Source organism: Balaenoptera musculus, chromosome 3, assembly GCF_009873245.2.
Source record: "Balaenoptera musculus isolate JJ_BM4_2016_0621 chromosome 3, mBalMus1.pri.v3, whole genome shotgun sequence".
In the NCBI taxonomy this organism is placed as follows: Eukaryota; Metazoa; Chordata; class Mammalia; order Artiodactyla; family Balaenopteridae; genus Balaenoptera; species Balaenoptera musculus.
Genome location: NC_045787.1, coordinates 157,338,435 through 157,353,234, shown reverse-complemented (window position 1 = coordinate 157,353,234; position 14,800 = coordinate 157,338,435). Strand labels below are relative to the sequence as shown.

Sequence of the window (14,800 nt, the reverse complement as noted above, 5' to 3'; positions counted from 1 at the left end):
GCTTTCTCCAGTTGCGGCAAGCGGGGGCCACTCTTCATCGCGGTGCGCGGGCCTCTCACTATCGCGGCCTCTCTTGTTGCGGAGCACAGGCTCCAGACGCGCAGGCTCAGCAATTGTGGCTCACGGGCCCAGTTGCTCCGCGGCATGTGGGATCCTCCCAGACCAGGGCTCGAACCCGCATCCCCCGCATTGGCAGGCAGATTCTCAACCACTGTGCCACCAGGGAAGCCCCTGCTCTGCTTCTTAAAGGGGATTCTAGGAATGATTATTCCCAGGTCAGTTTCCTGCTTATAAAACATCTTACTTTAGATACAGTATAAAGCACCTTTGAATGAATACAAAGTAACTTCACAGAATGTTTTTGTGGTTTATTATGAAAAGTAAACAAATGTCTAACCTTTGAGCATGTTCTTGGCCTAGAGGTGATCAAGCAGCTGACAGCAAACCATCAGTGATTACATAAAGTACGACAGACCACATCATTCATCAAAGGGGATGAACTAATTTCTGTGACAGACACATCCTAAGGTGACCCCCACTGAGTATAATCCTCTCTCCTTGAGTTTGGGCAGAATCTGTGACTTGCAAAGTGGCAAAAGTGATGGTATATAGTCTCGCCCGTGGTTATGTTACATTATGACTCCACCTTAGTGGACTGGGGAACGTCACCTGTTGGCCTTGAAGCCAGCTGCCATGTTGTGAGAGGGCCAGTAATGGGGAACTGCAGGCAGCCTCTTGGAGCTGAGAGCAGACCCCCAGCTGACAGCCAGCAAGAAAACAAGAACTTCAGTCCTGCAACTGCAAGCAACAGTTTTGCCAACAACCCTGCGAGACTGGAAGATGACCCTGAGCTTCAGATAGGAACACAGATCAGCCAACACCTTGACCGAAGTCTTGTGAGACCCCCGAGCAGAGGACCCAGCTCAGCTGTGCCCAGATTCCTGCCTGTGGAAACTAAGATCAGTTTTAACTGTTTTAAGCTGTTAGGTTTGTGGTAATTTGTTACATAGCAACAGATAGCTGAGATAACTGAACAGATTGTAAGGCAGTGAATGGGAACTGTGGGGAGAAAAAGGTCTGTGCTCGCAACTTTAGCAAGTACGTGACGTGTTCTATGCAACCAAGTATCTGCATTAAAACAAAACAAAATGTTAATGTTTATGAAGAAGCAAAATTCCAATGAATGAGAAATCATAAATCTTTTAAATAAATAAAAGAAACTTCCGAGGATAATCTAAATTAAAAAACAAATCTGCGAATATCCTTTTAAAACCAATGCTAAACAAAACCAATCTGTAACAAAACTATTGAGAGTCACACAGAATCATGCCAGAAAATGAAAGCATACAGCTTTATCATCCTCCAACCCCACTTATTCAATATTTATAGGACAAACATTTATTGAGGCACTAGTATATACCGGTCACTGTATAAGGAGAAAGGAATGTGGGAATGAATAGAACGTAAGTCACATCCTGGCTTCTGCCAACAGTGTACTTATAGCTTCTAATTTTAGCTGTAATTTACTTTTCCAAATTATGGAAAAATCTGCTTTCCTGAACAAGATATTATTTTATTATATTTTTTTATTTTGGAGGTATTTATTTATTTACTTATTTTTTACTCAAGTATAGTTGACTTACAATGTTACATTAGTTTCAGGTGTACACCATAGTAATTCAATATTTGTATAGCTTATACTCCAAACAAAGTTATTATAAAATATTGACTATATTCCCTGTGCTGTACATTACATCCTTGTAACTTACTTATTTTATACCTAGTAGTTTGTACCTTTTAACCCCCTTCACCTATTTAGCCTCTCCCCCAGCCCTCTCCCCCCTGGCAACCACTAGTTTGTTCTCTGTATCTGTCAGAGATTTCTGTTCTGTTTGTTTGCTTGTTTCATTTTTTAGATTTCACGTATTAGTGAAAACATACACTATTTGTCCTTTTCTGTCTGACTTATTTCCTGAGCAAGGTATCATTTTAAATTACTGAGGAATTTGATTTAGAGATATATTCAGAGATCTTATCCTTTAGAATAAGATACTTCTTGACAAAGCTTCCCTGAGAGCGACAATGATTCTAATACCTCAACAAAAGATGAAATCAAATCCCCTTAATTATTCTCGTTTCTAGAAGGACTGTTTTAGCTGACAAATCCAGTCAACAATATTATGCACCGCCTGGAGGCAGACCTAGGTAAAGAACAAAAATTAGAAGACATGTTTCCTACCCTGAGGAAATAAAATCTTGATGGAAAACCTAGAAATTCACAGAGGATGCCAAACTCCAGAAAGGAATGCAGCCCAGGAGGCAGATGCCCTGGCATTTTAAAATAAGCTTCTTTGTAAAAGTAAAACTGGGAAGAATCAAACTGTTGTGGGTACCATCAGTCATCTGTAGAGTCATTCTAAAAGCAAACCTACAAACAATGAAACAAAAACAGCTAAGTAAATGGGGGTTGAGAATACGTACTGATACCCAAGTTCAACGATAGAAATTATTACAGTTATTTTAGCAAAATGAAGCCTTGGATCAGGAGGTAGTTTTGGCACCAGGAAACAAGGAAAATTATTTAATACAACACAAGAAAAACTCTGCAGGATTTGAATGAAAGTGCAACCTTTAAATGGAATAAATTTAAGCCTGTGAAAAGCTCATTACGATGTCCTTATCTCCTAATTTGCCCATGGATTGGTCAAAATCAACACTACTGTTAAATTTCTTACTCAAAACCACAGAGAGATGAAAATCTCTCTCCTGGGCAAAAGGTGAAATGGCTTCTCACTGCCTGCTCCAAAAAACTCAAACCCCTTAGCAAGGCATTCGAGGCTCTTCACCAGAGTCCTGCTGACCTTCTCCCTCCTCCGGACTTGGGGAAGTCCTACTCCTCTGTCTAGTCCAAGACTCTAATGGGTTGGCCTGTCCTAGCCTGGATTTCTTACTCCCTCCTTTCTTCCGTTTAAAGCATTTACCACGCCTGGCCCGGGCATGATGAGGGCCTCAACTTACTCATTTCAGAAATTCCAGGCCAGCACCATACTTGGCACACTAACTGAGCAAAGATCTGTTGAACTGACCTGAAGGAAAGGTAGAGGCTAGAGATGTGGCACTAGCAGAGTAGAAACGAAGAGTTTGAAGGCAGAGCTCTGACGTCTCTAGACTTAAGTGGGGCAAGTGGAGAATCAAAAACTAGGGTGAGAACTGCTAGGTTCCACAGTCAAAGAAGGGAGCAGAAGCCAGAGGCACACAGGGCTCGGCTGGGGGCCCCTCTTCTTGGTCTCGGTTCTAGGGCCGAGCCCACAGGGGGCACTCATCCACTCTAGGAATGAAGGGAAAATATTAAGGGGTTTAATAGTGCTGCATGACAAGAGAGACAATCAAAAAGGATGATGGCCAAGACACTAGATTTGGGGAATTCCCCGGCGGTTCAGTGGTTAGGACTTGTCTCTTTCACCACCTGGGCCTGGGTTCAATCCCTGGTAGGGGAACTAAGATCACGCAAGCCACACGGTGAGGCAAAAAACAAACAAACAAACAAACAAAAAACCCACAAAAAACCAACACCAAAAAAGACACTAGATTTGGGCAGGAGGAAGTGATGAATAAAGGAGAAAGCTGCTTTAATGAGAAATAAGAGCAGGGGCCTTTAAACCACTGGAGGGCTCAATCTGAAAGAGAAATGAGTGTCTCAAGACATTTCTGAAGAATGGATGGTAGAGAGGAGCTAATGACTATTGAACTTTCTTCTGATCCAGGACCAATACTTTAGAAAGGCTGGAGTACTTTGAGAAGTACTTAAACAAGGGACAGAATAAACACCATGCTCACCTTGCCTGCGCCCGCCCGGAGCCAGCGATCCTTCATGCACCCAGCATCCAGTGAGACGCGCTGCACACCGACGGAGCAGACATGGGCAGAGCGATGGTGGCCAGGCTCGGACTGGGGCTGCTGCTTCTGGCACTGCTCTTACCTACGCAGATTTATTCAAATCAAACAACTGTTGTAACACCTTCAAGTAATTCCTCCCAGCATACCTCAGCTGCCCCCAATCCAGCGAATGCCACCACCAAGGCAAGTGACGGTGCTCTGCAGTCAACAGCCAGTCCCTTGGTGATCTCGGTCTCCCTTCTACATCTCTACTGTTAAGAGACTCAGGCCAAGAAACATCTATACTTCCCCATCCTCTAAACCCAATTCAGATGGCATCCAGACATCCAGTGTGACAAGGGAAAAAAAAATACAGGTCTTCATTGAATGAATCTGCTAGTTCCACACCTTATTTTATTGACAGAAACTGTTGAGGATCCCAAATTTGATTGGTTTGAAGAGCATGTGAAGGGTTTGACTAGATGATGAATGCCAATATTAAATCTGCTGGAGTTTCCTGTACAAGATGAAGAGAGACAACATCCAAAATTAGTTAAGAGGTGATTTCCTTAAATGTGGCTTAAGAAGTATGGACACATAAAACTCTACCTTGAAAGTGAGAATAGATTTTGTCTTACCTAGAGATAAAGAATGGGATGTGGAACAGAGATTCAGTTTTCATTTGTTCATTAAATTTATAAGGCCATAAAACAATGAGGTAAAACAAAGCTTCTGTGATTCTATTTATATGTACATTAGAAGGAACTTCCAGGTGTTACTGTAAATCCTCAGTGTGTTGTTTCAGCAGTACTAATTTAACGCTGATGTACTCTAGAGAAAATTTTATGTTAAGCTATTGCTGTTCTCTTGGGAACTGAACTCTTTCCCTTGGGGTTTGGGTTTGACATTGCATTTGAATTTTTATATAGTCATTGATATGTACCAGGGCAATGATGGATTGGAATCTACCCCAAATCCAAGCATAATGAGTACATTTTGCTTATATACTTATCAACTATTCTTATTCAAAAAGAGCAGTAGATTCATTTAGCTAAACAGATAACAAAGAGTAGAATTACATTGATCTCAACTAATTTCAAAATGCTTTTTATTTCTGCATATGTCGAATACTTTTTACAATTTAAAAAATGATCTGCTTTGAAGGTAAGATTGACAAATCTTGAAACTAAAAAGGCAAATATGTGAAGGAGCTAAACATTTGGCAAGGGAAGACTGGAAGCTTGCTTACATTAAATTCAGAAAAACTTTTATACTCTTTTCTGTAAATACTTCTTTTTAAACTGAATCGGAATAGCCACATTTGGAACACTTTATGTTATCATTCAATATTTTTAGATAGTTAGAACCTGGTCCTAAGCCTAAAGTGGGCTTGATTTTGGAAAGTAGATCTTTTCACAACTGCCTTGATGCACAGAAACCTTTTTAAAAATAGACACTCCCTAAAGTCTTTTGTTCACATGGTCACACACTGATGCTTAGATGTTCCGAAATCTAATATGGCCACAGTAGTCTTGATGACCAAAGTCATTTTTTTTCCATCTTTAGAAATCTACACTGGAACAACCATATCCAACAGATCTCAAGCTACTGTGTGTGTGAATGAACATTCTCTTTTGTTTCATACCTGAATGCTGTACATCTATTTTGGATTGTATATTGTGTTTGTGTATTTATGCTTTGATTCATAGTAACTTCTCTTGTTATGGAATTGATTTGCATTAAACACAAACTGTAAATAAAACAAAACAAAACAAAACAAAAAACACCATGCTCACTCCTTGCTTGGCAAGGAGTTCAAGGCCATGCTCGATTGTATAGCAGCTAAAGCAGGCAGTCACCCCACTGAGTCCCCCCTTGAAGGCCGTGCCCTCCACTCATGCCTGATAGAACCACACTGCATGCTTTCATGTTCCGTGCCTTCTCTGCACACATGCTTGCCCCAGCCTGGAATGCCGTGCCTTCTCGGCCTAGGCAAAGCCTCTCATCCAGGTCACAGTCATCTCCTAGGGGGGTGCTTCTGTCCCCCCAGCCTGACTTCAGCTGGATTCTAGTATCCCATGGTACACATTCCACAAGCTCTCATCTTGCTGACAGGTAGTCTCCCTTGCCCTGGCTGATCGATTCCTCATCACCCTCTTTCCGGTTGCCGCTGCACTGCACTCTCCAGCGTCTGCCTCTCCTGAACTGTGAGTTTTTGGGACTCACTGCTGCATCCCCAGACCTGGCACAAAAGGAAGGTTTACTGAGCAAATGAGATTAAATTAGTGAGAACGAACTTTAAAAAACATCTTCTGAAGCCTTAGTCCAACTTTCCAGTCTGCCACAGCACTGGATCACCTCCGAGCTCCTCTGAGCCGGAAGTGATGTCATGTCCTAGTGAGCCCGTGGGAGCTCTGGGAAGAGCAGGGAAGGCAGCAGGTCAGCACCAGAGTTCAAGAGAACAAGGCCAAGTCTCCATCCAACCACCCCCTAGTTGTCTGACTTCAGGCAAGTTCTTACTCAGGTCCAACTCCTCATCGAGAAACTCAGCGAAACTACCCACTTCCTAGGGTTACTGGGAGGCTTAAATGAGAGAAAGAAATCATGGTTGTCATTGTCATCAACCACTGTATTCTGACAGAGGCACTCGGTAACTGTCACTTAAATGACTGAGTGATGATACCTGCTCATTTATGAAACTTTTCTGAAACATTCTGCATATTGCTTTACATATTGATAAAACCACTTCAAAAGGGATTTTGCTGTGATCCTAGATAGCTTCAGGAAATTGTTTTAAAACCAACAAAATCGGGACTTCCCTGGTGGCGCAGTGGTTAAGAATCCGCCTGCCAATGCAGGGGAGATGAGTTCGATCCCTGGTCTGGGAAGATCCCACATGCTGCGGAGCAACTAAGCCCGTGAGCCACAACTACTGAGCCCGAGTGCCACAACTACTGAAGCTCACATGCCTAAAGCCTGTGCTCCGCGAGAGAAGCCACTGCAATGAGAAGCCCGCGCACCGCAACGAAGAGTAGTCCCCGCTCAATGCAACTAGAGAAAGCCCGCATGCAGCAATGAAGACCCAATGCAGCAAAAAATAAAATAAAATAAAATAAAATAATAAAAAATCCAACAAAATCCAACTCTTAGGAAAAGCACACCACAGACAGCAAGACTTTCCTTTGGCACTAGACAAAGCCAAGCTAAGCATGTTAACCCAGGAGCAGAGCTAAAACCTGCAAGCAGTCTAAGAACACAGACTGCCAGGCACCAAGTTGACTGGTATCTACAGAACCTCCTCAAGGGCGATGAAAAAGAAAATTTCAGCTCTGAAATTTTACTTCCCGGCTTTGGACTAATAGATCCTCTCATGCTAATGCTATCTGGCTTTAGGAAATTCCAAACCATAAATTCCTCTTCTGACCCCTTGCATTCTTTGATGGGCGTGCTGAAAGCTCAATGCTCTCTGACATGCATTAATGTACATACTTCTAGAGGTCTGTGTTTCCATATTTAGTATGCCAGAGGTACCAAGACGAGGGGCACACCATTCACTTGACAGTACATGCCTTGCCATTTGACTAAGTTTTAAGGAGAGTCAAAGTTATGTCATCATCTCCTTTTAATATTTGGAATTTAATCCATATTCCAGGTAAAGTCTGCAGAAATACTGGAGGAATGAAGAAAGTCATGCAAATTTTGACTAGTAGAAAATACCTAACAAGTCATATATGTAAAAATCAAATTTAAAAAATGTTCAGAGAAATCTTTTCTTCCTAAGGAAACCTATGGAGGCCCTAATTACAGTATCTGTTATGTTGCCCAAAGGCCAACCTCTAAATATACTCTTTTTAGTTTCAGGTTCACCACCGCATATGCCATATAGCTTACTCTTAACACATGTATAATAGTGACCATTCTCCATCATATTTTTACTTGTTATATGTAAAGTTTTTTTGCCCTAAAAACCTTATTATCATTCCCCAATGGTCATTTTCTATTACACTCAAGTTCTACAAACTAACGCCAAGTTGAGCTATGGTTTTATAGACCATGTAAAAGAAATATAGAAACAACCCTGGGACTTCTAAAACTTGATTTCCTTAGACTGAAAATGTAAACAGATCCTGAAACAACAAGGTCCTATGGCCCCAGATCAAATGTTTCATCTAGAGAAAAAAAAAACAACAACTATTTTCTGATTTTTATTTGTTCATTTCTAATTTTCTTTCTATACTAAGTAGGCAAAACAATGCTAATATGTGACCCTTGTGATTAATTTAAAATCCCTTATGCCCACAAACACAACTTAGGCTCAAAAATAATTTCCATTTGTCAGATTAACCATCTACTAGGTAAAATGATTCACGAAAATTGAAATAAATGACTATCATCTCCACTCTTTTTCGTTTTGTTTTGTTTTTTTTTAAGGGTTTTTTTTTAAATTATGTGTAACACAAAGTTATTTAAGTCAATAAATTTTTAAGGAATTTCACATGTTCTGATTCTTTCCACTGCCAATCACCTTAGTTCCTCCAAACTCATAATCTTCAAGATAAAATAGCCCTTTCAAAAAGAAGTTATCGTGTGAGTCAGCCCACAATTCTTTTAGTTAGGTTTCTTTGATCTCCAATGAAATATGGACACACTTCAAAATTCCCCACCTGTAATCTTTGGGATCCAATTTCCTCAAGCAATTTACTTTAGGACCATGTTTAGGGTCAGGCGATGGATCTGCCTGGTTCTGAATTTGACACCCTCTAAAAATGTATTAGATTCAAATCATATTCACTCCTAAGCCATCACACCCTAGAACAGTACAGATCATTGGGATATGCCAATACCTAAGATAAAAAGTTTGTTAGGTTTTTCATAGTTTACTTGGCAGCTCTGTCTTGTAGTTCTTTCCCACAGATCTAACAGGTAGTTCTGAGTAAAGGAAACCACACAGTTAATCTATGAGGCGTCATCTCCACTCTTGGGAGTCCGACCTCTGGCACCCTTGGGAAGTGGTTAGAAATGTGGACTCCTGGGCCCCACTGAGACCTGCCACATCAGAACCTGTGCAGTAAGACTTCTGCAGAGATCTGCTGCAGGTCCAGCTAAGAGAAGCATTGCTCTAGAACGCTGCTGTCCAGAATTTTCTGCAATGATGGAAGTGTTCTCTATCTGCATTAATATGGTAGTCACTAGCCACACATGGCTACTGAGCACTTGAGAGGTAGCTAGTGTCACTGAGGAACGAAATGTTTGATTTAATTTTATTTTTTAAAAACATTTATTTATTTATTTATTTATTTATTTATTTAGGCTGTGTCTTAGTTTGACCCGTCTTAGCTGCGGCATGCGGGATCTTCGTTGCGGCACGCAGGATCTTTAGTTGCGGAAAGCGGACTTCTTAGTTGTGTCATGCATGCAGGATCTAGTTCCCCGACCAGGGATTGAACCCGGGCCCCCTGCATTGGGAGTACAGAGTCTTACCCACTGGACCACCAGGGAAGTCCCTGAATGTTTAATTAAATTAATTCATTTATTTTTGGCTGCGTTGGGTCTTTGTTGCTGCACGCGGGCTGTCTCTAGTTGTGGTGAACAGGGGCTGCTCTTCGTTGTGGTGACCAGGCTTCTCACTGCTGTGACTTCTTTAGCTGCGGAGCACGGGCTCTAGGCGTGCGGGCTTCAGTAGTTGCAGCACACGGGCTTAGTAGTTGAGGCACGTGGGCCTAGAGAGCACGGGCTTCAGTAGAGGTGCGTGGGCTCAGTTATTGCGGCGTGCAGGCTCTAGGGCATGTGGGCTTCAGTAGTTGTGGCTCGTGGGCTCTAGAACGCAGGCTCAGTAGTTGTGTCGTACAGTCTTACTTGCTCTGCAGCATGTGGGATCTTCCTGGACCAGGGATCAAACCCATGTCCTCTGCATTGGCAGGCGGATTCTTAACCACTGCGCCACCAGGGAAGTCCCCTGAATGTTTATTTTAATTCATTTTAATTTACAGAGACACATGGCAAGTGGCTACCACATGGGACAGTGTAGCTCTCTAGAGCATCTTCATGCCCTTGCAAGCAAAAGGTCAAGAACTGACCACAACAGCCAAATCTGCCCATCTGGCAGCACAACCCACCTGTCATTCCAACATGCAGAATGACTTGAAGGGCCAGTCCTCTTCAGCTGCCTCTTCCAGAACATCAGGTCTGCACCCCAGGTCTCCAGGACGACACTGTTGACCATTCTGCTTCCTTTTAAAATCAGGTTTCCAAAACTCACCCCTCAGCCTTCCCAGCTCTAGAGTTTTCACACTGACTTGTTAGGAATCTCACTACTAGACAAAAAAAGTGAGTCCACCACTGACGAGGGGCAGCTTCCAGGCCCCAGGACACCTGAAGCCTGAAGATTCTCAAAGGTGTGGTACACAAGCACACTGTCAGGGGGCATGGTTAGGAGGGGACCCAGAGATTGCACCAGATTTTCAAAGGGGTCAATGATTCAAACACTGGTTAACAACTCTGGGAGGGGAGAAGAACTTTGGAACCTGAGAGTCCTGACAGACGAGCCCTCAACCCTAGTCTGATAACCTTACAAACCCTTCATAAAGGTATTCAAAAGAAGCAAAGGAAACAAATCTATGTAAACTTCAACATGTTGTAAGATTTATTATTATAAAAACTAAGGCTACACATGATAGAGTGACATACTCAGAAAATCCTTGGCAAACGAGAGAAAATTTCCTGCCTTCCCGGTCCCATATAAGAAATGAATGAGAACGTGATCAGTGAAAGATCCAAATCAGAAAACACAAAACTGTCCCTCTCTAGGAAAAGCTCAGGGTGTCACCAAAGAAGGTCAGAAGATCATTCAAGAAGACTGGTTATCTATCACACAGGAAACTTCCAGCTGAAGTGGGCTGAATTTCAACCAAGACAATGCATTCCAAACTCCCCAGTGTCCCTCTACTATCTGTGTAGCCAGAAGGAAAAACAATACACAGTTCACTATTTGAAGACTATTCAGCTATAATAACAAAATGAATTACACACAAGCATGTGGAGCTGCCTTCCTAATAACGTAGAAAGAATCCAGGTTTAAGGAGAGTAGGTGTGCTTCCCTTCTTTAAACACACGGTGACAAAGCAGGTTGAGAAGGCCTCAAATCTGAGATGAAAAATTCTTTCTTGCTAGCCGGTTGAGCTAAATTGACTCCAGGGGCTCTTAAGGGGTCGGCAGCGCACAGAGATGAAACCGTTCTCTCCTGTTTCAGAGAGGGGGCAGGGTCAGAAAGACCTCACCAGTTGAAGTGAAGCCAAAGGCCAGTGAAGCCAAAGGCCTCACCCAGTTGGCTGATCAGGAAAGACACAATCTGCTTCCCTGTCCAAGCTGATAATCTACCAGGCAGCAAGGTTTACTGTGAGGAAAAGACCCACCCAAGCTGTGTTTTCTCCAGAGTGGAGTAAGTGGCCCACCCACTTGAGGACTGAAGACTGGTGTCTGGACTTGGGTGACTTTTAGGGCCTTGAATTTATTTAAAGGCTACGTAAGGAGTGGGGCAGGTGTGAAGCTTCCAAAGTCTCAAAATAAAAGCTCCAGGGATCTTTCTACCTCAGGAAGAAACCAGGAATCAGCTACCTAACAGCTATGTTGTAAGGCAAGTGTAATGACCCCCTGTTCAGTTTCTTAGCCTTAAAAGAAAAACGACTCTCTTTGAGAACAGCAAGAAGAGGTGACTGACTGCATTCCATTCTAAGCCTACCTAGGGGAGTCTAGAATCTCAAGAGATTGTTACAAGAAAAAAGTAGCAGCCTCGGGGCAGTGCAGGGTGACACACGCCTGAGGAAGGCCACATCTGAGCAGAGTTCGCTCCTTAAGCAGCTCCTGGTCTAGAACAGAGGAACACAGGTAGCTCCACAAGCACCCAAAGCACTGCTTCTGTGGTTCCTGGGTGTGAAGAGCCCATTTTTCCCCTTCCCTAGCTCCTACCAATCCTTCCAGAATCTAAGTGCCACAAAATTTCACTGAACGCTAGGTACCAGGCATTGTGCACAGCCCTGGAAGTACAAAGGAAAGTACAACAATGCCCTTGCTCTCAGACTGGCTTAGCGAAGAAGGCATCACAGAAGGGCACCCTCTCCTGTCCCAGCTTCTTTTGTGCCAGGAATTACCTCCACTCAGCACACTGCTATTATGATGACTGTTTATGAGTTAGTCTCCCACACACCTTCCTTCTGAATGAGCTCTGAAAAGGCAGAGAACATCTTAGCCATCTTGGTTTCTGTAGCACCTAGCACAATGCTCCAGTGGTGTACAGTGGGGTTATGTGTGTGTGACACTCTTAACTTTCCAGATAGAGGCCGTGAAACTGTGGAAAGAGTCGACATTCCACAAGAAGCAAAGGCAAGAAAGTTTGAAGAATAAATGCCTGCCATGTCCACCTTTTACTTGCCTCCTCCTTTCCTGGGGCTGCTGTTCACCTGGCTTTGTAACCCCTCCTCACTAGAAGGTTCTAGGCACTGCACAGTCCACACCACTACACCCTGGTCCCATCCACAGGGACCATCCCTTACCCCCAAACAAGTCCCATTCAACAAGACCTCATCCTCCAAAAGGACGTCATTCTGTGCTTTGCTACCTTCTAATAATTCAAGCAGGCCCCAAACACAATGGGCTGCCTTGTGAAGCACATTTTACCAATCCTGGCTCACTGACAAGTGGTGGGTGGAGGTTAAGTGGGACAGGTGGTCTTAAAACCACTGTGATTTTCCCACTGCAACTGAAATAAAATCCAAACTCTTTCCTGAGACTTGGCCCCATGTGATCCTGGTTCCAGACTCTCTCTGCTGTGCTGGGGACTTTCAGTCCCTGGCTCTGCATTCTTCCTGCCCTTTCCCACCTTCGGGACTCTGAAGGTGCTGTGCCCTCTCCTGGCTTCCCACAGCTTGCCAACTCTTTACTTACAGCTTTTAGCACAACTTATACTTAGTTTTGCTACTTACTTTCTCTCCCTCAAACCATGCGCTTGAGATCAGTGACTATGTCAGCACCCAGCTCCGTGCCCCGCACATAGTGCCTAATAAATATTCACCAAATTAATAAAAAAGGGGGTTCTCCGTCCCCATCCAGCTCCCCCACTAACCTTTTTTCTGGATGCTTCCCGAATCAAATCACACCATCTCTTCATTCCCGAGTCCCATTTCCCACAACTCATTCTCCATTACCTGCCCCCAGAACTTCCCATCCTCATAAATACCACTGATCCATTTAGTTGTCCATCCTTCACAAATCCCGTGTGCACCCATCTCTCAGCCCTTACACCCCCCAACACTCCTCTTTCCCCTTACATCCATAAACCCTGAAACCACCTTTCACCATAAAACTCTCCATCCACAAACTCCCCTTAAAACCATCCCTCTCACCCCAAGAGGAGCTCCTAAAACCCAGCACCCACAGCTTAACGCCATAAGCCCCCTTTCAATCCGTTCCATTTTAACTCCAAACATCCCTTAGGCCTCAGAACCCCCCTTCAGTCCTCCTCAAACCTCCCGCCCCCCCATCTGCCCTCTCCCTCTCCGCCCAGACTCACCACCCCATCTCTCACCCTGCACCCTCCTCGCCCCTCACGCCCCCAGCCGCCCCGGCCCTGGCCCCTCGGCCCGCCCCCTTCACTGAAGCGACTTTGGGTGGCCCCCGCCGAGCCCGCGCCAGCACCTGGCCTGCACCTCGTCTAGGCTCTGGTCGGTGATGGCCATGATCTGCAGGACGTCGTCCGTGTCGGAGCCCGGTGGGGGCCAGGGCGGTGAGCGGCGCGGGGCAGGGGGGCGGCGGCGCGGGGCGTCCATGAGCGGCGAGGCCTGGCATGCGCTCAACCAAGGAGCAGCCGAGCCTGGAGAGCTCACGCGGACGTCGTAGCCAACTGCCGCCGTCTGTGCGCGTACCACGCGCGCCCCCGGGCCCCGCCCCCCTCCGCTTACGGCCAACCGCCGCCAGCCAGGCGACCGCGCCCCGCCCAGGGACACGCCCTACTATCTCCGTCAGCCAACCGCCGCCGCGCGGGCCGCCGTGCCTCGCCCACAGGCCCGCCCCTAACAGCCCCTCCTATCTGCCTAGGACTCTGTTGGGGGTTGCTGAGGCAACGGCGCTTTCTACCCCCACCCTCCTCCAGCCGGAGAGGGCAAGGCCGGCTTTGCTCTGCTTCAGAGACCCCGCCTCCCACATCTCCACCTCCCTCAACCATTCCTGCTCAGAGACACTTTACACCGCACACGTCTTTAGAACGCCCCCTTCTAAGAGAGCCCGCACATCTCCTCAGAGTCCCCACTCCTCAGGGACCTCACTTCTCAGAGCCAATCCCCCCCCAGACCCCACTCTTCCTCACAGGCTCCCATGTCTCAGAGCCTCCCACTCCTCAGGGACCTACACATCTCAGAGTCTTAACTTCTCAGAGCACTGCACTCTTCCTCCAAGCCACCCCTTGCTTCTCAGACCCTCCCTAGCCTCTCAGAACCCCTCAACACCCCTACCCCCATTCATCTCCAGAAGCCCGAAGCCCCAGACGCCTGCTCCCCTCAGCCTCAGTGCCAGCAGGTGGGTCACTTGGGCTCCCGGCCTCCCGGTTCCCCCTCCCCCCACCTCTAATATTCCATAGGGGGTAAGGGTATGTGTGGTGATGGTAGTTGGAAGGTCAAAACTGAGAGATTTTCTCAGTTGCAGAAATCACTTCTATTCACCTTTCAAGGTCCAGCTTAAGAGTGACCTTGCTTTATTCATTCTTTTGCTCTACAGCATTCCGCTAGCACGTGAAGGATGCTTTCTGAGGACCTACCCTGTGATGCACCCCCAAATCAGAGCGAGTCTTCACAGGCCTTTGTTTCTAGCTGTTAGGAGTCCTGCCATCAGAGGATTCTTGTGCGAGAGAAAAGGATTTATTCTTGGACATAAATCA

General features: G+C 45.2%; 1 protein-coding gene across 1 annotated transcript in view; it reads right to left on the bottom strand.

The window, feature by feature from the left end:
• Positions 1–13,697, bottom strand: part of PBX4 (PBX homeobox 4) — a 57,710-nt gene extending 44,013 nt beyond the window's left edge. Inside the window, 1 exon segment of the mRNA XM_036849210.1 lies at positions 13,567–13,697. Coding sequence (XP_036705105.1) covers positions 13,567–13,697 — 131 coding nt within the window.
• Positions 13,698–14,800: the final 1,103 nt, after the last annotated feature.